Source organism: Sphaeramia orbicularis, chromosome 8, assembly GCF_902148855.1.
Source record: "Sphaeramia orbicularis chromosome 8, fSphaOr1.1, whole genome shotgun sequence".
Taxonomy (NCBI): Eukaryota; Metazoa; Chordata; class Actinopteri; order Kurtiformes; family Apogonidae; genus Sphaeramia; species Sphaeramia orbicularis.
In genome coordinates, this window is record NC_043964.1 from 43,948,532 (window position 1) to 43,970,596 (window position 22,065).

Consider the following 22,065-nt stretch of genomic DNA (forward strand, 5'->3'; position numbering starts at 1 on the left):
GGGAAAGGTACATTTGGCAGCAGGTTACAGTAGCCTTATTCTACCCGAGGCCAAACTGCTAAGGTGAAAATCTCACACTTTCTTCCTTGATGTTGCAACGGCAAACAGATACATATGATCTGTCATCGAGCTCTGACTCCTCCTGAGGGCAAATTAAAAGGAGGGGGAAAACTCCAGGGGTCAGACGGGGAGGGAGGAAAAAATCGTTGAAGGGCAAAAGCATCATGGACCAACCCACTTTCATGTTGAGTCCTGCTCTGCGCCGTTCCCACATCACACTCACATGTCGCTGCGGTGCGCCGTGATCGACACAGCTGCGCGTCCTCTCTCCACCGGCCGTGGGATCACAACACCCAAACTTTCCGTGGATATCCCAGCATGTTTAAGTGCGTGTAAGTCTTTTACAATTAACTTTTTTGAGCGTAGAATGATCCTGCAGGGGCGTCCGTGCCGCTTTGCAGTGCGTAAATACTAACTTTACTGGATTTAAGCCGTACTTGATTTTGACTCTTGTAACGTGCTTATAATAATGTTTTGACCTTTAATTACATCAACTCAGTTTTACTCCATTTACTATTTAAGAAACTATATTTGTTTAAGAAAACACACCAATAAACTGTAAGTATCCGTGTGTTACACGTAGTGTGCGCGTATTTACGCACAAGTGATACACAGTATGACAAACGCCTTAACTATGTGTATGCGACAGATGAAGGAAAACGTTAAATTTGATCATCTTAATTCAAATTGACGGTTTTGAAGCTTTACATTTGTACTATAATCAATGGACCCCATTTTTCGTATCGGTGGTTTTTTTCTCCGTTTTGGTCATTACTTCATACATCCTGACGCATGCATAGCAAGATATAAATATTTTTGGATTAAATGCTAACTTTCCATTCCTTTTGTACACAGACGGCTCTCATCGCCTCCTAGTGCGCATCATGGGCATTGAAAAGTTGTGATTTTTGGAGAAAAATTCTCAAACCACAGGAAATTCTATTTGATAGCATCAAAAGGAGCACTTTTCCCCCTCCTCCACTGACTTTTCAAGTTCTCACAGTGAAGAAAATGTACAACCAGAGGACTATATGACGTCTTATTTGTGGATCTAATTTTTAAAGATTAGGTGAAAAACAGACTGACTTCCCCTTCTGGAAATATTAAGACATGGCCACAGAGGCTGTCCATGCTGCCCATGCTGCTGTAGCCCCGTCTGCCATCCCCATGTCCCCGTCAACTGGAAAATGGATGTACCTGAGAAATGAAGTCATCATAGAGCACTATAACTACACCGGCAAACTGCAGGAGAACAAGTACAAGGAGGGACTCAAACCAGAGGCTGTGGTTTTTCTGCTGGTCTGCCTTCTTATTGTTCTAGAAAATGCTGTGGTGCTTTTAGCTCTCTGGAAGAATAAGAAATTTCATGTGCCCATGTACTATTTACTGGGCAACTTGACTCTGTCTGACCTGCTGGCAGGATTCACCTACATGGTAAATATCATAACATCTGGTGCCAACACGTTAAGCCTGACCCCAGTGCTGTGGTTTCTGAGGGAAGGGGGTGTGTTCATCATGCTGGCTGCCTCTGTCATCAGTTTGCTGGCCATTGCCATAGAGCGTCACGTTACCATGGTGAGGATGAAGCCGTACCAGGGGGACAAACAGGGCCGGATGTTTGGTCTGATTGGAGCCAGTTGGGTGTTGTCTGTGTTCCTGGGTGTCCTACCCGTCCTGGGCTGGAACTGCATGGGCCGCCTGGACCAGTGCTCCACTGTCCTCCCCCTCTACGATAAGAGCTACATCCTGGTCAACATCACCATCTTCAGCGCCATCCTTCTGGCCATTGTGGTGCTGTATGTCCGCATCTTCCGGATTGTCAAGTCCAACACACAGAGGCTTGGCTCTGGGCCACAGCGCAAAGGCATGTACCGCAAGTCCCAGAAATACATGGCCCTACTGAAGACAGTCACCATCGTCCTGGGAGTCTTTATTGCGTGCTGGCTGCCACTGTTCATCCTCCTACTGCTGGACTTCTGCTGCCCTGCCAAAAGCTGCCAAATCCTGTTTAAAGCAGACTATTTCCTGGGCATTGCTATGTTCAACTCCCTTCTTAACCCCATCATCTACACCCTGACCAGCAAGGACATGAGGAGGGCCATCCTCAGACTGCTCTGCAGACACTGTCTCTTGACCAAAGACGGACAAGTGAAGAAGATCGGGATGCCCTTCCTCGACTGCAGCACCACTAAGACTGATGCGGCCTCTCACAGACTGGAGGGACTGGAGACCACAGTGTCCTCTGGAAACTTTACACCATCTACAATTAAAGCCATCTACCCCAGGATACCTAAGACATGACACCAGGGCTGAGAACAAGCTGCTGGACTAAAAATGATCAGGCTGCTTCTCTCTGAACTGAAAGCTTTAAAAAAAAACAAGTGAGAGAAGCAGCATACTGAAGTTTGTGCTGCACTCTGCCATGGTTCTGGTTAGAGTCCCCATGAAATGAACAAGATAGATGGCTGTGACTGGGAGAATTAACTTTTTTAATAATCCAAAACTTGTTTTTAAATATTTCTGTATATTTTATAAATATGTAACCTTTAAAAACATAAAATGTCCATGTAGCAGGCAGGCTCTAGTGAAAACCAAGCATTATATTTGTCTATTAGACTCTAAAAATGGATGTTGCCCATACAAGGCCAGTATTTGATTTCATCAATGTTTGCTTTAGTACATAAGATGAAATCAGACCTGTGTGCAGGCATTTCACATAAATAAAGCCAGTGATGGCTCTGTGCGTCTGACAGACTGGGACCGAAGCCTAAACATGACATTCATCTTTATCGCCTCTCCCTGTGTAGTATTTAATGATATGTTGTTACAAACACGGTGAATCCACACCCAAAATCTGCTGCCAAACCCATGTAATTTGTGCCATGTGAGTTTCGGTCAGCAGCAGCGCAGGGTAGAGGTCCCCTCGACCAAGATCACAGGCTCGGTGGCTGGGAGACGCACTGACGACGTCATACAGAGGGCTGTGCTCGTGGCTTTGCAGCTTTGGAGGTCCCCTCAACATATGTAGCGACGCATGATGAATGGCTAAAAGCAAGAGAGCTGACAGCGGAGGTTTGCACCGCCTTATTGGTTTAATGGACCAGAATATCATAGTTTTCAGTTTCATCATGTGGACAAAAATGCTCAGTCTTTCAAACTTTTCCATTGGATACTTTTTCCATGTGAAAGAATGCAGACAGAATCTCATCTCACACAACAGAAACCCAATACAACCACAATACTGCAGCATTTCATTGTGATAACAGCAGGCATGTTTCCATTTGAAAACCTGTATATACATGTAAAGAGAAGCTTAATTATTTAGTGATTTACTTTACTTTGTAAATATGTGTAGCCCTTTTCCTGTGTTCATAAGAGCTGCGTTTTGTATTGTAAAAATCTCACTTAAGTTATGATGTCAATTTTATACTTGCACTGAATAAACATATGTGAACATTTACACAGCCATGTGTATAGTCTTTAATACTGTCAGAGAGCAGAGGCAGTTTCGTTCTAGACATGATTTCCCTTTGAACCGTGTTTGAAAGCATCAAATGTGCCACTGATGGACCTCCTTTCATATTGACAAACTACATTTTAAGATACATCACTCGTCATTGTGACTGACGATGTGATAAACAACATACAAAAAAGTTCTCAGACTGAAAAATACTGATTTATAATAGATTTGGAGAAAAACGGCAAATTTAGCTCACACTCAAAAACTGTTGATGACTGGTTGCTGGACTGAAAGAAAATGAGCAAGTGCTTGAATACTGTGCTGCATGAAAAAACAAAAATCTGCGTTTTGATTTTATATACAAAAGTTAATTCAATGTAACTAAGTAGTTGAACTCAGGTGCTATACCATCTACTCCACTACATCAGATTTTTCTCCACTTAATTTGTTTGACAGCTTTAGATGCTTTTGATCCCTCTCGTGCACTGAAAACCATATCAAATATGTTGATTTTGAATGTTTCTGATAAACTGAAGGATGAAGAGTTTATGGGTTAGAAAGTTCTTTCTTAAGCCACTTAAACCCTTTGTAAACCCGCCTTGATTGCTATAAACAGTCCTGTTTTTCTGAGCTCAAGAGGAGTTAATTTTTTTTAGATTTGTGTGGTTTTTAATGGACAGCAAACAAACATATGATGATCTAACAGAATATGATGATTCACTGTAGATTAAACTACTAACAGTTTATAAGTAGATCAAATCAGCCCAACCTTAAACATCTACAGCAGTAAAATAAATCAAAAACATCATATAAAATAGTCCAACACTGACAGGCACCGTTTTCATTTTCAATTCAATTTTATTTATAAAGTCCAATATCACAACAAAGTCACCTCACAGGGGTTTACAGAAATTGAATTGATTAAAAAAAAACCACACACACAGTGCTTTAACTACATTTTGCTGGTAATGTTTACATAGTTTTACATGAGCATATAATTACCTCCGCCAAGGAGGTTATGTTTTTGCCAGGGTTGATTTGTTTGTTTGTTTGTTTGTTTGTCCGTTAGTGTGCAACATAACTCAAAAAGTTACGGACAGATTTGGATGAAATTTTCAGGGTTTGTTGGAAATGGGATAAGGAAGAAATGATTAAATTTTGGTGGTGATCGGGGGTGGGGGGGCCCACGGGGGGGGCCACTGATCAGCCTTGGCGGAGGTCTGCGCTCTCCGAGTGCTTCTAGTTTTCAACATGTGATAATTGTTCCATTAAGCTTCGGTTCATCTCATGTAAAGTATAAACTGTTCACACCAAACACTTCACTGACTCAAAAGTGAGCAACGGAGACGAAACTTAAGCTTTCAGATGCTCAGGCCTGCAGTTACAAAAATGCCACCTCCACACAAACCACTTGTTAACCACTGACATGATGTGATGGCAGCCCTGGAAGATAAAGCGAAGTGACAGAGTAGAAATAAACCGAAAAGGGTTGAGTGATTCTTTAAAGTTACCGTATGTGTGAGGAGTTAGCCTGCACACTTTAACCACGGGCCACACTGTGATGGTGTACGCTGAGGGGAATGGAGGTTTCACTTTTGAGTGTAGCATCCATAGGAGTAAACAACACATATGTACCAAAATATGTAATGCAACATAGCAACAATATACTGACATTATCAATGATGCACTGGCAGATTACATCCTTCATCTTGTTTTAATGAAAGATTTGCCACCAGTTATTCTTCTCGAACACAAATTTGATTAAATTCATATTCTCTGAAGAATCAGAGAAGCAACTACAGAACTGTTAACCCTCTTTTTTTGATCTGCCTGAAGTGTTTCTCTGCCAATACCTCATCTGCATTAATGTGGTGCAAGGAATCAGTGAAATAGGCTTCAACACTTAACGGTACTTTAACGACATCTAGTGACCAACACTTTGCTCTACATCTTCTATAAAAGGAGGGTTCCCACACATTTTTCTGTGCAAAATGCTTCAACACTTGACACTGACAATAAAAATATTCATGTCTATTCGCAACCTTTAATTACAGGAACATAGTTACGTATTTTCTGTAAATTAAATATGGTCATTGTCGAGTTTATTTATTTAGCAAAGTGCCAAGAGCTACTGTACAAACTTGTAGATAAAAAAACAAGACATGCAAAAAATAGTAAAATAGCAAATTAAGATTAATTCCTTATCTGTTTAGGCTGACAGATAATGGATGGATTGAATTCAGAATGATAAAGAGGAATTTCACTCAAGTCCAACTATTAAAAAATGGGAAAAGTCGTGCAGTTCATTTTGATGCCGTTCACATGGATTCCAAAACTAATCTGGTTTAGGTACAGTACTTAAGTCTTAAACAGTATGGAAAATCCAGTTATAAATAATACAAGATATAAATAATGTATCATATGAAATAATATTCAGAATTCAAAATTACACCAAAATGCATGTTATTGAAACAAGAACAAAAAGCCATCCCAGTCTCCATACACCCAGAGGTCCCATTTTTAAGATCTTTAAGTGTCCTTGTTGAAATCTGGTGCTTTCTTGTTTTGAGAATTTCGTTAAAAACAAAATTCAGGACTGAAATTTCATAAGGGGATTAAAAGATGTGGTCCAGGGTCATACCCACCATGAAGACCTTGATCTGAAATAACTCCTCTGTTCCAAAAGTAATGTAATCTATTTTATTTAATTGGGACATTATTTCTAGTTCATCTTATGCTTTACTTATGTCACGTTGTTTGTGTGTCACTTGTCAGTTATTAACTGAAATCCCCCAAAAACATGTTTCTTTTCTGACCTGCATGAGTCCCATTTGTGACTTATTTTAAAATGTCTCACTTCGCCAAAGAACTGGCGTTTGCATCCCTAAAAAAATTAATCTTTTGACTCCTCTGCAACTTTCAACAATTTTGCTTAATTCTGTGACTTTTCTAGGCCTAAAATAAGAGACTTTCAAAGGCCACAACTTTTACAGGTTTTTAATGAAAGTGTGAAACACATCAAAGAAAAACTACAAAAGAGATTGACTTTTAAAACAATATAAATGTTTGATGAAGCACAAAAATAAACAAAAACACATAGAATACAAATACATACACAACATGTAACTGATGGACACTTCACCGTGTCTTCTACCATTCAGTGCTGACGAAGCCCCACAGCTGGTCGCTTATTTCATCTGGAGTTTGTGTTGATTTGTCAGTGTTTATAGGAGTCGCTAGCTCTGCACCATAGTGCACTGCAAGAGAAGAAATAAACAGTAACCCCCTAAATCTTTATGGAAATAGACCAAGAAAATATACTCAAAAAGTACATTAAACCATACCTCCTTTTAAAATGCTTGGGTCTGTATCATATTCCCACTTGATCTTGGTTATTAGGTAGTACAGCTGAGCGACGTATCTGTGGAGGGAAGATTTTAAACCATTCAGAAATCTGATCAAACTGCAATTGAATAATGTAAAAAGATAGAAAATAGTTGAGCTTAGTGATGTGCTGTGCTCATAAGAGTCGGCTCTGAGAGCCGATGCTTTGTAGTCAATTTTTTCCTCCTTTTGCTGCTCAGCTCTTGATCTCAATGGCTTAGCATTGCTCATAGCAGAACTTTGTTTTGAATTCAAAAGTCATGACCACTCATGAGCATTTCGGAAGCAGTGTTTACTGAAAACTTTATTGAAAAGTTAGGCTATCATTTTAACTTGTCACGAAATATTTCTGTTACGTTGGGTACATAACAGTTTGTTGTTATGTTTTTTTTTCAACTTCCATGAGTGCGACCGCTTTCTATATGATTTAGTTGACTGTGACTGAATATATTTTATTGAAAAATCAAACAGAAAAATAATGAGTTCATATGTCAATATACATAAAAAAAAATTTTGTTAGTGTCAATAAATGTATAATTTGGAATTTGAAGTGATAGTAACATGATATACAATGAACATTATAACAATGAACATGGTTAACACCTAACAAAAAGCAGCACATTACACTATAGACAGCCCATCATTGGTTGCATATAAACAAATTTAATTCTTTTCACACATGTATACAATTACAATAATTCAAGTCAATTACATGCTTTTGCAAACAGAATAGACATGAAAACACTGCCTCTGAGATGCTAACGAATGCTGAAGATTTTTAGTTTGTGCCTCAATGGGCAACAGAGGATATAGATTATACCATTATGTGAAAGCAGAGAGGAGGACAGACCGTACCGTGATGCTGACTAAGTGAGACAGTAGAAATACTGGTAATAAATACGTGACACATGTATAAAAAAGTGCTATCTGGCTGCAGTTTAAAGACATTGGAAATAACAGCAGTGTGCCTTCACTATAAAATGAAAATCACTGTAAGAGCAGGTTCCACCACGAACAGACACATGAGAATGGTTTGGTTCTGTTTTTAGGTCTGTTTCTGTTCTATGTACAATTAAAAGTTTTATTAAAATATTAAACAAAAGTAAGAATGCTTTTGTGACAGAATAAAGGTACAAAATGAGGCAATTATAAGACGTCTCATAAAAACACTGAATACCAAAGGGTTTATTAACACATAAACCATTCAGAATTGCCAAGTTAGCCTAAAACATTAAGTTACAAATGATACTAAATTAAGAGCTGTTTGGAAACCAAAAGAGCCGAACTTCCCATCACTAGTTGAGATCGCCTACTTGCTTGAATTTCCTGTGTAAAAAAAATCCTCTCTTTAGCCCAGATAAGTCTATGGGGATGCTCTTTAGATTTGAGACACCACTTGATATAAGAGAGATTCAACTCTTCTCCTGTAGCAGTTTGTGCACTGTCTGTCCACACCTAAAACCTCTCCTACATTATCAAACCATCTTTTTTTCACAATCCTCTCAAGGTTCCTTTCATCCTTCCTTTACTGGTGCTCCCCTTTCTGCCATATTATGCTTTTTCAGTTCAGTTTACAGGAAACATTTTCAGCAGAACACTAGAATGTGTTGGGTATTGCTTTTAAAATACATATTTGATCAGAAGCCTCTCCCACAAGTATAACAAAAAACCTAGCTCAAAAATTCATTCAAGATGCATTTTGAGATGAGTTAAATTCACATATTTAGTTTTGAACATACACGTGCTACTTTAACGATCTAGATGTTCATGTAGTAAAGAAAAGCTGATGTGCTTCATTCACTTTGGATAAAGAAACTGTTTACATTTTATCTTTTTCACATAATTCCAATTTGTCACTCAACTCCTGGACAAGACAGTTGAAGATCATTCAGTACTTACACTGCCGAAGGGATGACTTCAGTCGTGTCTTCATCCACCTCGTTCTGTAGAGTCTCGAGGTCCCGTTCATTGTTTATTAGAGCTTCGAACTCTCTCTGCAGAAACCTGGACAAGGGTTAAGGATGGCAACAAAGAAAAGAGCAGCAGGAGAGTATTCAGGGTTAGCTTTGAAAAGATTACAGGAAAAAAACACTGTTTTCTTCAAATTCTTGATCAGACATAACCATTATAGTGTCCTCCATGCAAACACAGATGATTAATGCATACTGTAGTTCAGAGTCAGTGATCTGGCTCTTGGACGTTAACTGGCTCAGCTGCTCCTCCAGGCTACTGAACTCCCTGTCCCTTTGCTTCTGCTCCTCCTCCATGTCCAGCAGCCTCTGACCTGCGGTCTCCTCAATCTGAGCCACATCTGAGGACAGAGGAGAGTCACTATGAGACCATATGATACATAACTATGATCTAATGCTGACTTTCCCATAGATATTCAAACCTAGAACATAAACAGAGCAATACACTTCAACACAAATACACAGCCCAACACATAATCATTCAGAAAACTAGTGAATACAAATGCCAACTACATTAAACAATATACTGTATACATTATAATAAACCTCTGATTGCTTGCCTATTAAAATCTGTGTCACAGTCTTCTTTGTGTCTACATGTCGGTCAAAAAGGATCTGATGAGCATCTTTCACTCGTCTCAGTTTCTCAGGTTGGCTGCTGTTAATATAAGCCACCAGCGCTTCTCCAGACTCTTCCAAATCCTGGAATTTGTGACACTGGGCCATCGTGGTGACACTGAGGGCTAGAAAAACCAAAAACAAGTGCTTTAAAACAAGAAATACTTCTCAAACTTCACCTTGTTCCACCAGTAAACCACATAACAGGTGTTAGAAATACTATACCAACTGCAGATATATTCAAACTGAAAACAGTGAAACTTTTATTTATGACTTTTATTTACAGTTCTCAAAAACATAAAAACGCTCCTTTAACATTTAATGTTGAATGAAATGTTTTCTGGAAAAACTTCAGTTTCCTCTGTAACTGTTACAGTTTCCATTTCCATCTCTTAAGTCTTAAAAACTATTTGTATTGGAATTTCTTTGGAAATTATCCCACCCCACCGAAGTATTTCATGTGGCCCAATGGCACAGGATACATGTATGTTTTTTACTTGAATTTACTGACATTATTCCTCTGATGTCAAGGGTAAATTCATCACTTAAGCAGAGAAAAATGTTCCTTGTTGTAACTGTCATGTATGTCATTTATCTCATCATCCATTCAGATGTCAATTATCTGAACGATGTTACTTTGTTTTTCCAGTGAAAATCCATGTTAAATTGCTATATGAGCCACCCAAATTCCCACCTAAAATACTTTTAAAACTCTTTAAGGTAGCCTCCATCACGCTTGACCAGGGAAAAGGTCGAAAAAAATCAACGGAGGAAACTCTTGCATATTCCACCAAATTATAATTTAATTATATAAATAAAGGTTCGTACAAGAGTGGCTAATACCATCAGCTCTGTAATTGCTGAGGTAGGGTAGGTTATATGTAGCGGAGTTCTTATTTGACAAATTTCAGACATGACAGATTCGCATGGGATTAAGATCACAGACGATCTCTGAAATTATGCAAATTAGGAAAGGTTCACAGCTAACACTAGTTTAGTAGGAATAGGGCTATACATGACATTAAAGATACCTAAATGTATTGCCCACACGTGTAATTTTGTACATGTAATTGTAATATCCTTACTGAGGCTGTGCTCCACGTTTAGGTAAATAAATACTGTTCAGTAAATATGCTGGTATATTTAGTTCCAAAATTGACCCTATTACTGTCACGTATTAGTCAAGATGCCATAAACGTGTTCAAGAACTAGCTAAAACTCCTGGTGATATTTTGTTTACTGTGTTTCTCTGACAGTTAGCGGCCATACTATTGAAAGAGCTTACCGACGTACGTAAAATAAAAGGGCAAAACATGCAACTTCCAAACACTACTATGGGATCTATACCTAAAAATTAAGGAACAAGACCCCTTTTTTCCAGAATTGGGGCATAAAAAAAACACTTACCGAACTGTTCCTTCTCCTATTCAAACAGATCTATTCGCGCCTGTTCCGTTCTTCTTCGAGTTAATTCTGCGCAAGCGTATGTCGCCACCTACAGGCCCGGATGTAACGAACACAGAAATATTGTGATACCTTCCAATTTGATTATTTTAAATTTAGTACTGCACCAACTGCTAACATCTAGCTAATGGTGTATTGCATTAAGGCATATTAAAAACTCAAAAACACAAAACAAACATTTTTTATATACACAATTTACATCAAATTTGTTCAAAAGCCACACAATTTTAATAATGTAAAGGTTTAGTAAAGCCAGTAATAATATAAATGTAATGCTTCATCAACTCCATAATCTGTAGCAACTGCAATTATTGATAAAATCAAAATTGTACATTTTGTTCATATTTTTTTTCCCCCTAAGACTACATCAAATCTGTATAATTCAAGTGTACAATCTGAAAGCAAACACCAATGGAAAAGTGAAACATTTAAGGATTTGGACCATTGGAACGGGAAAATGTCTACTAGAAACTCCAAGTACGACAAACAGTGATTGTTCAAAGTTGTCACTCCTTGTTTTTCTGCTTCTCTTTCTTCTCCCTCTCTTTTCGTTTCTGTCTGCCGAGCTGTCTGAAGTACAGTCTCTTTGGGTTCAGACCATAGGCCTTCAGTCTCTGTCTGCTGAAGTCCCGGCCGCCGATTTTCACCCCGTGGGACACTGAGAGGAGGCGTCCACCTTTGAGCTTGTGCTTTTTCTTCGCCCATTGTGGCTTTTCAGTCCTGTTTTTCAACTCATCTCCTGCATCTGCTGCCTCTACCTGAGCTTCCTCTTCCTGTTTCATCTTCTTTTTCTTGGGTATCAGGAACTCTTCCTGTTCCTCTTCTCCATCTACTGCCTCTCTCAGAGTTTGGGCTTCTGTATCTTGAGCAGAGTCCATCACAGAGGTTTCCACACCATCTTCAGCTCCTGTGCCTTGTTTTTCAGCAGTCTTCAGACGATCTCTTCGTTTCTTCCCCATCTTAGTCTTTGCTTCTGCCACTTCTTTATCCTCTCTGTAGAAACACAATTATATTAAAGCATCTGCAGCAGTGAATTTCACCATTTACAGGCTATTTGTGCTGTACTTACTCAGAATAAAAAGAGTTAAGAATTTCCTTCTTTTTCATCATATTCTGTGCTTTAATTTTATAGTTTTTCAAATCACACATTTCTTCCTTTTCAGACCTGAAAGAACAGAAAAAAATACAATGTAGCAGCTAATCTGAGAAAAAAGATGAAAGACAAACAGAAGAGGGTAGATTAAGTACCTGAACATGCACGTCTTTTTCAGAGAACACCACTGGTTCAGTTCCTTGTCATTTGCATTTAAAATCTGGGGAAATAAGCAGAGTCTCATGAGTTCAAATTAGCTTTTGGGTCACATTCAGCAGTTTTCAGTTTGCTGCTTCATGTTATCACTGAGGTCTGCTCAGAGAGAAGATTAATCTGAGGTCATTCCCTGGTCAGAGCTGTTCCCCAGAGGGAGGCAATACCAGATCATTCCATTCAAAACTCATCACTGCAGCATTATCATTGTGTGGAATCCATTCTATGTATCTTTTTAGAGTCACTTCTGCTGTCCTCACCTCATCAGTTGTCAGGCCAAAGTCATTGGCCACAACCTGCCTGTAGCGAAACCTACATGGAAGGTCGTCAATAATATCTTCGTAGTCCAGTTTATAGTACTCATCCAAATACTGTTCAAAGCTTTTCTCCTCTGAAACACAAGCTTTCTTTAATTAGACTCATGTCTAATCATAACTTTCATCTAATAACTAGAGGTTTACTGAGACTTACGAGGGTCAAACACAGGCTTGCTTTTGGTGATTGCCTCTGCAAAATGAGACTTCTTCCTCTTTTTGCCCATTTGGGGTATATCCTCCCTTTTCATCTTCTTCTTCTCCTTTTTCTTCTGTCTCTTGGAGGTGGTCGGCTGGCTGGGGTCATAGTCAGCATCCATCTGTGGAAACAGGATCACATTGCCAACTTAAAGGGGAACTATGCCAGATATTTACTTTAATTAAATAGCTTCAAAGTAATTGTGATGATTAAATGGCTTGTTATGGGGTGAATGGAGGCTCTCCACCTTCCCACTAGCATCTCTAGGGCTAAATATGCCACTTGCAAGTTCGCTGCCACCCTGCGGTGGCCTTGATCTTGTCTCTCACAAGAAATGTGAGCACTACCACACAAACACGCCCCCAGCCAGGTATCACTGGCTAGCTATAAACACAATCCAGCCATGCCTTCATTTCACAGGCATTTACCATGGCAGAGAAAAGGAAGAGGTGGCCGTTGTCAGAGGATGCTAGGAAGAAGAAAAGAGTGAGTAATCAAACAAGGAACTAGACAAGAGTCTGCCTTAGTTGAGCTTCTGCAGAATGGCAAGAGCTGAAAGAAAAAGAAGCATGCAAAACAGATGCAAACTTGGCATTGTTGCTGTTGCACTTGTATCACCGAGATAAATTCTCTATACTCAGTGTATTTCAGTGTATTTGCGTGCTCTATTGGTTACTCGTTTATGAACTCATTTTATGAAAGATGCTTGGATGCCTGCTAACAAGCAGAGATGTTAGCATACTCACTAGTAATCACAGTTGTGTCACTTCACTTGTGTCGCTTCATTGAAAACAAATGCAAATGTTCAGAGAGGGAAGGTTAGGTGTGGGTTTTATGATAGTGAATATGTACTTTGAAACTGTAGGGCAGGGGTCAGCAACCCTGGTCCTAGAGAGCCACTATCCTGCATGTTTTAGATGTATCCCTCTTCCAACACACCTGATTCGAATGATAAGCCTGTCATCGAGCTCTGCAGAAGCCTGATAATGACCATCAGGTGTGCTGGAAGAGGGAAACATCTATAACATGCAGGATAGTGGCTCTCTAGGATCAGGGTTGCTGACCCCTGCTGTAGGGGGAGCTCCATAGAGAAAAATGCTACAAAAACAGTGAAGAGCTAACCAGTTAAATCTTGCATAATTCCTCTTGAAAAGCTTGCCACCTCCTCCACAAAGCACCAGCCATACAGAGAAACCCAACCAACAATTCAAATTATACTTAGGCAGAGTGTTATATCGCTTTATGAATGTTTTAGGTGCTGTGATGGCAAAAAAAGATGGGCCTCATGCAAGAACCACTCATACTAATCAATCTGTTCTTCAATACACCAGTCATTTAGGACAACTTGCAGCATGAAACTTTTTCCCCATTTTTTTTTTCAGATATGAACACAATTTATGGATGGGTGACACATTCTGTAAGAATAATGTGTAATTAATGTAGTGTAATTCCAATTTAGAGTTACATATAAAATTATTATATAGTTCATTCCCCTGAACCAATCAACTTTGAAAAGTCTACACATTTCATAATTTGTTGATAAGGTGACATTTGTCAACAAGGTGACTTTTGTCATTTACATAGTTTACTGGAGCTTGAGTGTTTATCGAATCTGTTTTAGCAGCTCATGTGAGTCAATTGCAACAAAAACTTAAAATATTCTTGTATGAACTTCACTGTAATTTCACTACATAAATTAAGACCTAGCTGATGTTAACACAAAACACCAATTTACCTACACTTTTAAAATGCTTAATTCTAGGGGAAAAAAACAGTCTGAAATGGCTAATATGGTGTCTTGTCTCTCCATAGTGCAAAAAATCTCAGAGAATTTCCCTTTAGTTAGTTATTGTGTTTTACTCACAATGAACCCTTCATCATCACAATGTGGCTCATTATGCTCTTCTTCTCCTCCTTCACCATAGTACTCCTCTTGTCCCTGTCCAGTCCATGTGTCCCAGTTCCAGTGCTCTATTTCATACAGAAAAACCATGTAATATCCACATAGTTTCATACATGAATGCATTGAACTGCACTAATATCTTGTATACTTAACCCTTGACAAAGTGCTGTCACAAACAGAAACAATACACCAAATAATACTATTCCTGTGGCTACATAAATGTGTATCACAAACTTCAACACATCTTTTTATTTATCCCCATCTGTAGGGTGAGGAACAGTCATTGTATTGATATAACACAAGCATGGTTAAACAATGCTACATCCCCCAAGAAAGGAAAAACAGGCTTACCTTCAAACTCATCATCATCGTCAAACTGAGGCTTTTCCTCTTCTTGTCCACCATAGTATTCGTCTCCAAAAAATTTCTGCAAATCCAGAAAATCAATGCTAACTTTTAAAACATGAACATACATGGAACATACATACAGCACTACTCACACAACTTCAAAACATCCCGCACCACTAAGTACAAACTGGAGTAAGGTTGGGGTTGGATTGGGGTAGAATTAACAGATTTCAATACAGTTTAACATTTCAAATTAGAAAAATACATCAATGCGAGCTGGAAAATGACAGCTCTCATTCAAACTAAAGTTGTTCCTATACAATTTTATTCATCATTTTCATCCTGACAGGCAGAGATTCACATAAAAGTAATTCCAAACAGTAGTATAAAATAGCAGGGTAACCTTTTACTGTGTGTTAGAAGTATGACAGTGCTCTTTCTAATCACAGTCCTTTTCACTCGAGGCATTTTAATTTTACACCAGAAAAAGCCCTAGTAAAAGGTACAATTGCTCTGTACAAACATCCAAGTAATGACAGTGGTTGTGTTTTAAATGACATTTTCTTTTACTAGCAAAGTGATTCTGACCAAAGTCGTAAAGAGTATGAGAAAACCTAAAAATCTGCAAAAACCTAAGCCAATTTTTAACATACATCAATGGCCAAATTTCGCAGTCCTTCACTTAATCTCAATGTTGTGCTATGTGACTGGTCAACTGTAACATGCAATTCCATTATAGACACCTGCTGCTTCTTTTGATTAATGGTAGCAACTAGTATTTAAAGGTGCATTATAAATACCTATAGGCCCTTTCCCACCGCAGGAACTTTCTGTATTACCCTGAACTGTCAAAGTTCCTGGTGTGTTTCCACCGAAAATTACCCTGGTAACTGATCCTCCCCCGGCCCCGAATTTACCCCGAAGAAGTTCCTGGTAGAGAGGTAGTACTTTCCAGATTACCAGGAACTTTAGGGGGTGGGGCTGTGTGCTGGAGAAGGCTGAGTGGTGGACTAGACTGGCAGCGTTTCCGCATTCTGTTCACCGCCAATATTGAACTCATTTAATTTCCACAAGCTTTGTATTTTGATAATTCGGAAAATGGACTAAAAGAGAAGCTACAACAAGTGGACGGACGATGAGGAAATTCAGACGGACTTTGAATCGCCGACACAAAATGAGCAAGTAAAAGCTGTCGGAGCCAAATATAGGACACAAGCCTAAAGAAATACGAGAAAAGAAGAAGAAACTTATGCAGGATTAAAAGAAACTAAAGGACCACAACGGTCACAGTGGATCTGACTTTCGAACAAACCAGTGGTATGTATATCATATAAATATTCCCTGTTTAGTTGGTTCCATGCTGTAACAGTAGTCAGAGGCACATCAGCTGTTTAGTCCAAAGTGAAGTCCAGTTAACCTAATACTAACTGGTAAACAGTCTGACACTAAACCTAAATCTGAGAACTGGATGTATTCATGTTGTCGCTGTGAGCTGAACACTGATTTATTCTGTATGTTTGTGATTTCCACCTGAAATGGACCGGACAGACTCGCCTCTTTTTCTGAACCTGTCCTGGTCCATCATCTACTGCTGTTTACAACAGCCCAGGTCAGACAGGTCACATGACACATCACACTGGTAGGAATCTGTCATCATGTGTTCTGTTATTCATTTTATCATTTTTATTACTTTTCCTGTAGGAAAGCGAAAAAGGGACCGGGACCATGGAGTTCCAGACCGGCTGTCCTGGACTAGCTGGAACAGACCCTGGTCCAAAAGCCTAAACCTTTCACACGTGTTTATTTCCCTTTTAATCTCAAGTCACCTTGTTTTTTTGCACCTTTTGTTTTGTTTCAAACAAAAGGTGTGTGTGTGTGTGTGGGGGGTGGGGGTGGGGGGTGGGGGGGTGAAGGGGAGAGAGCAAGAAAGAAGAACGTGGCGAAGACCCTCTCAAGAAAATATCATCAATACAAACAGTAACAACCATGGTGATAATTATAATGATAATAACTACAACCAGAACTGAGTAAACTGGGCAGAAGAGAGAGAAGAAAAAACAAACAAAAAACAGATAAACAAAACTACAATAAAATAAAATAAAATACACAAGACCTATCAAATTATGAATATAAGAAAAGAAAGCTTGAGCAGAATATCATACACCACGTCTGCCCAAATAAAACCAGTAACAAATCCACAAAAAATCAGTTGTTCACATTAATCTACTGTGACAGACAGACTGCATCAGAGTAAATAAAGAGAACAAGGAAAGACACTGAGGTGAAGAACACAGACATGCAACCACACCCCCTCCAAGGACCAGGGACCAACAAAGAGGGCCACAAGGCCTGGCCAACCAGCAGACACCACAGAGAGGGGGGTTACAGCCCCCCCACCCCGAGAAGCGACAGTGTGCCCACTCCGAAGATGGTCAAGGGAGGCCCCAGCCAGAGGCCCCACAGCAGCCGAGCACAGGCCCCAGGGGGGCCAGGGACGCCTGCAGCCACACTTCCGCCAGGGGCCGGCCACCCAGGGGCAAGCAAGGTGCTGATCCCTGAGCCCCCCGAGCCCAGGAGCCATCCGTCCCCCTGTGCAGGGGTCCAAACCCCACACGCCCTCCAGTCCCCCACTCACCCACACAAGCATATGCACACACACCCACTGACACCCAGACACACACACCACCCATCCCACATGTTCGGCCATTCACACACACCCACATGCACAAACATCTATTTTATCTACTGGTTGTGTTTTAGATGTCCTATCCTATTTATTTTGTATGTTCTTAACAGTTTTAGTATATCTTATTCTTATTTTTATTATATCATGTATTTTTCTTATATCTTTGTACAGCACTCATGTAGCCCATTTTATACGCGCTATATGAATAAACTTGAATTTTACATGTTGTATACTGCACTGTATGTAAAGATTAGTATACACAGATGGTATGATTCTGACTGACAAAACACAAACCTACATGAGCAGAACAGACCAAACTAAATTCAGCTGTCCTCCTCTGTGATATTTCAAGATAAAAATGTGTGATAATAATAATAATAATAATAATAATAATAATAATAATAATAATAATAATAATAATAACAATACACTGACCTGCATAAGTTGATCATGATGTTCTGGATCAAAGTCTCCCTCCAGGTCAGTCTGACTGAAAGCGAGCTGGTCATTTCCTGTCAGTTCCTGAAGTTTCTTCAGCTTCTCCATGATTTCATTTCTCTTCAGGTTCTTCAGCTGCTTCAACTGCTCCTGCTTCTGCTCCTTCTCCTACAATAGCCATGAAAAAAAGAGGCATTTAGTGGCTAAGAAAAAAAGGCCTCACCTGATTCAAGCTCTACTACAGAGGGATTGTTTTTTTTGCCCTTTTAATAAAACATACCTTTTCCTTCCTCAGCTTCACCTCCTCCCTTTTGCGTTTTCGTCGTTCATCTTTGGAGCGCACAGAGGTGGCGATGTTACGGGGGTATGTCTTGATCTGTTGAGCATCAGGCTCCTCAAACCGGAAGTTGTAGCTTCTTTCAAAGTCTTCCTGACGTTCCAAAAAAGACTCCCCTTCCTCTTCAGAATCCTCTACCTCCTCCTGGACCACCTCGTCATATGTGGGGATCCTAAATGCATCAAGAGCATTTCTCGTCAAAGCAGCTTTATTTTATCAGGTTCAAGGAAGAAGAAAGGTAGCAGCTTACCGTTCATCATCATCGTCATCATCGAGGTAGCACTTGTTGAGGACATAGTCTCTGAGGAAACACTCCTTTTCATCTAACTCTGGATCATTCCAATAGTCTCTTAAATATTTCTGTCTCAACATAAATAATTGTCATTAACAAAACAGTTAAACACAAACGTCTTAGTAGGCTAGAATGGCTTTACTTACATTTGTCACATCCATTTACACACTTACCATGTCCTTTACTTCCTCCGGACCCTCAATCTCAGTCTGGCCCTTCAACCATTCCACATAGTCTGCCTCCTCTTTATCCTATAAGCAGATATACAAAGAAGTTTATCAACATCGGCAATACTTCCAACCTTCTATGAATCAGGATGAAGAGGAGTAGCAGGATTTTAACCTTCTCTTCCTGTGTTTTGACCCTTCGGGTTAGCAGCTGCGACATCCCATCACCATCACCATCTCCATCTCCATCACCACCCTCATCGTCCTCATCACTGTCCTGGATGAATTTCCGAAAGCTGAAGAGAGGTTTTCGTTAGAAAAACATGATATGAAGTCAGTCTGATATAATTCGGACAACATCATGACTCTTTAACTTTACCTTTCCTTCAACTCCTTTTGTTCCTGAATGTAGCTTGGAGATGCAGCTCTCTTTAAAGGAATAAAATAAAGACTCATCAGCCATTATTATAGTTTCAAGCACCTTTGAAAACAACTATTGGTAATATGAGCTACCTCTCTTCTCGCCACAGCCTCCTCTTCATCACTGTCATCATCGTCTTCATATTTACTGCAAAATTTTAATCAGAGAAAATGGGTAATGTGGTAGTGATGCAGTCATCTAACTTTGTAAGAAAAAAAAAAAAACAGACCAATGTAGCTCACTCACCCTTCCCTTTCCAGTATGACTTTACGCTCATAATCTTTGAGATACATGGGTTTAACAGCTGTTTTGGAGGTTGAAGGCTTTGCATCACTGGTGGATGGCTCTGGAAAAAGAAATTAAACCACTTGGTTGAAAACAAAGACATGACTGAGACTGTGAAGACAAAACAGACTTAAAACTCACCCTCTGAGTAGAACTTGGCATCTTTCTCATAGATCTTCGGGTCTTTCTTCTTCAGCAGTGACAGTGTTCTGTAGAAATCCCTCTCGACTTCAGGGTCCAGTTCCTGTAGAGTGGGATACATGTCAGGCCCGTTAAAAATATGACAACTGGTGGTATTTTGATGACAGAATGAGACAAGCCAGAGATGCTAACCACTTCACTGTCATCAGAGCTGGACTCAGACGACTCAGAGTCACTTTCATCAGCTCGGTTTCCATATCGGTCCTTCACTGCAAAAAAAAAAAAAAAAAAACACTCAAAAATAAGAAATACCAAATTATGGAAGAAAACAATAAAATAAACCTAGACACTATCCCACGTTGTGTTGTTAGCCGTGGTTAGCTAGCAGCTTTTGCAACACTTACGCCTCTGTAGCTCTTCTTTCTGCCGGTATTTCTCATATTTCTCCGCGAACTGGGAGTTTATCTTCAACTCCGACTTTCCAGACATGATTTAATGAGACGAATCCCTTCAATAAGCAGTTAAAGTTACACTGTAGTGAAGAGAAGCCATCCCAGCTGCCACACGAGCATGTGTTGAGCTGAACCACGTGGTTTCCGGTTCATACAGACGTACATGACGTAAATCGTCCTATAGGGGGCGCGCTAATGTCAAGTTTCTGCTGGCTTCTAAATGTCTGATTTTACCGTTTCTTGCTATTGTAGACACACACACACACACACACGCACACAAACAAACACACACACACACACACACATATATATATATATATGTGTGTGTGTGTGTGTGTGTGTGTGTGTGTGCGTGTGTGTGTGTGTGTGTGTGTGTGTGTGTGTGTGTGTGTGTGTGTGTGTGTGTGTACAGTATGCCTATTTTGTGGAAAAACAGGGGAAAATTTATCCAACAAACTGTATGATTAATATATGAATATGACTAATACTGTTACTCCATGGTATATATTTCTTCTTCTTCTGTTTTATTTCCTGAACTCAAATAACACTAGAAATTACACTAAAGCCAACAGGATTTGGAGATTTGACATTGTTTTAACTATGCCTCCTCTTTAAATGTTGCTTATCATGGACATTTTTTGACACTTTTAAATGTATGAATGTATTTGTAATGTACTACTTCATAGCAGGTTTGAGTTCTATTTAAAAAGAATAAAAACTATAACACATTTTACATCTAAATATAAATCTTCTAGTTTGACCTTCTGAAAAACATTTAACATTGTGCTGTTAAAAGACCCACAACTATTTCTGTCTCAATTTCCAAATTATTTTTTAGTCCTATTTTCAAAACAGAGAAAACTGAAGAAGAAAAAGTGACTTTTCAGCAAGATATATCATTAACTGAGCATAGAAACAAGTCTATTTATGCTATATGTTTTTTTTTTTTTTTTACTGATGAGTCAGTGTTGTAGAAGATGATGGTGTTTTTGTTTAATTCAAAGTTAAGTATGTGAGAAAAGAGAAAACTGAAGAGAAAATAACTATTTCAGTAAAAAAAAAAAACATCATTTACATCTGCAAGCACTGTCATTTATCAAATTTCATGGGTTTTATTGGTGAATTGGATGATGGTGTTTCCATGTTCAGCGAGGACACTTTAAATGTCCAACTGGGTCATATCTGATGATGATAGAAAAACTGAGAAACATGAATTATTTCAATGTATTTGTAGGATTAGGGGCTCCAGTATTATTGAACATTTTCATCAGTCGATGCTTGTGGTTGCCAGTGGATGTTTAGGTCTTTCAGGGTTAAGCCCAAACAAGTGAATTGTAATGCGTATTTTAGTGCAGTAAACATATACACACTTGAACATGATGTTACTCTTCACACATTCAATATTTGTTTGGTGACACATGTGGGGGTACATTTTTTTACCTCAAGCACTGGACAGTCAGTCATGAATGTGTAAATAGCATTTCCCACAGAAGGTAAATGCTGTTGTTGATGAATGAAGTGGGTCTGTTTGGGTACGGTCTGTGATCTGCTCTTCACTCAGTGGCCACCGTTGAGGATGTTTACATGAGTCTGTGTGACGTAGAAGTCTGGACAGCAGTGTCAGAGTGTAAACATGACACTGGATAAATCAAAATTTCATTTTACATTGTCACCTACAGCTTTATCAACAAATGTGTGCTCAAGATCGACAATGAATAAATAGTGAAGTGAATGGTTTGCACTCAATATTGAGGCAAAAACAGCATGATTTTACTAGTGCATATGATTATTTATGTTTTTTTATTTTTATGTCATTCACA

At 39.2% G+C, this 22,065-nt stretch overlaps 3 protein-coding genes and 1 non-coding gene across 5 annotated transcripts; 1 reads left to right on the plus strand and 3 right to left on the minus strand.

The window, feature by feature from the left end:
- Positions 1–238: 238 nt before the first annotated feature.
- On the plus strand, positions 239–3,520 carry s1pr5a (sphingosine-1-phosphate receptor 5a). Of its 2 annotated transcripts, none has more exons than XM_030140262.1 (2): positions 239–392; positions 916–3,520. In XM_030140262.1, exon 2 carries the CDS (start codon positions 1,171–1,173, stop codon positions 2,359–2,361), a length of 1,191 nt encoding a protein of 396 aa, XP_029996122.1. In that variant the 5' UTR covers positions 239–392; positions 916–1,170; the 3' UTR covers positions 2,362–3,520. The 2 variants fall into 2 exon arrangements, with proteins under 2 accessions (XP_029996122.1, XP_029996123.1); XM_030140263.1 differs by having other exon boundaries at positions 239–386.
- Positions 3,521–6,502: 2,982 nt separating this feature from the next.
- Positions 6,503–10,959, minus strand: spc24 (SPC24 component of NDC80 kinetochore complex). Its single transcript, XM_030140287.1, has 6 exons — positions 10,900–10,959; positions 9,435–9,617; positions 9,071–9,215; positions 8,804–8,908; positions 6,865–6,941; positions 6,503–6,777 (listed from the first exon to the last, which is right to left on the minus strand). Exons 2-6 carry the CDS (start codon positions 9,598–9,600, stop codon positions 6,671–6,673), a joined length of 600 nt encoding a protein of 199 aa, XP_029996147.1. The 5' UTR covers positions 9,601–9,617; positions 10,900–10,959; the 3' UTR covers positions 6,503–6,670.
- A 206-nt stretch (positions 10,960–11,165) lies between these two features.
- kri1 (KRI1 homolog) lies at positions 11,166–20,376 on the minus strand. The gene is made up of 18 exons (XM_030140230.1): positions 20,198–20,376; positions 19,986–20,062; positions 19,794–19,896; positions 19,614–19,713; positions 19,460–19,514; positions 19,326–19,375; positions 19,122–19,242; positions 18,953–19,030; positions 18,738–18,847; positions 18,431–18,659; positions 18,148–18,318; positions 15,030–15,105; positions 14,640–14,746; positions 12,734–12,896; positions 12,523–12,653; positions 12,205–12,269; positions 12,026–12,121; positions 11,166–11,949 (listed from the first exon to the last, which is right to left on the minus strand). The coding sequence occupies exons 1-18, from the start codon at positions 20,280–20,282 to the stop codon at positions 11,463–11,465; spliced, it is 2,304 nt and encodes a 767-aa protein (XP_029996090.1). The 5' UTR covers positions 20,283–20,376; the 3' UTR covers positions 11,166–11,462.
- On the minus strand, positions 12,362–12,461 carry LOC115425050 (Z30 small nucleolar RNA). Its single transcript, XR_003936181.1, has one exon. It is a non-coding gene; the product is annotated as a Z30 small nucleolar RNA (small nucleolar RNA).
- Positions 20,377–22,065: the final 1,689 nt, after the last annotated feature.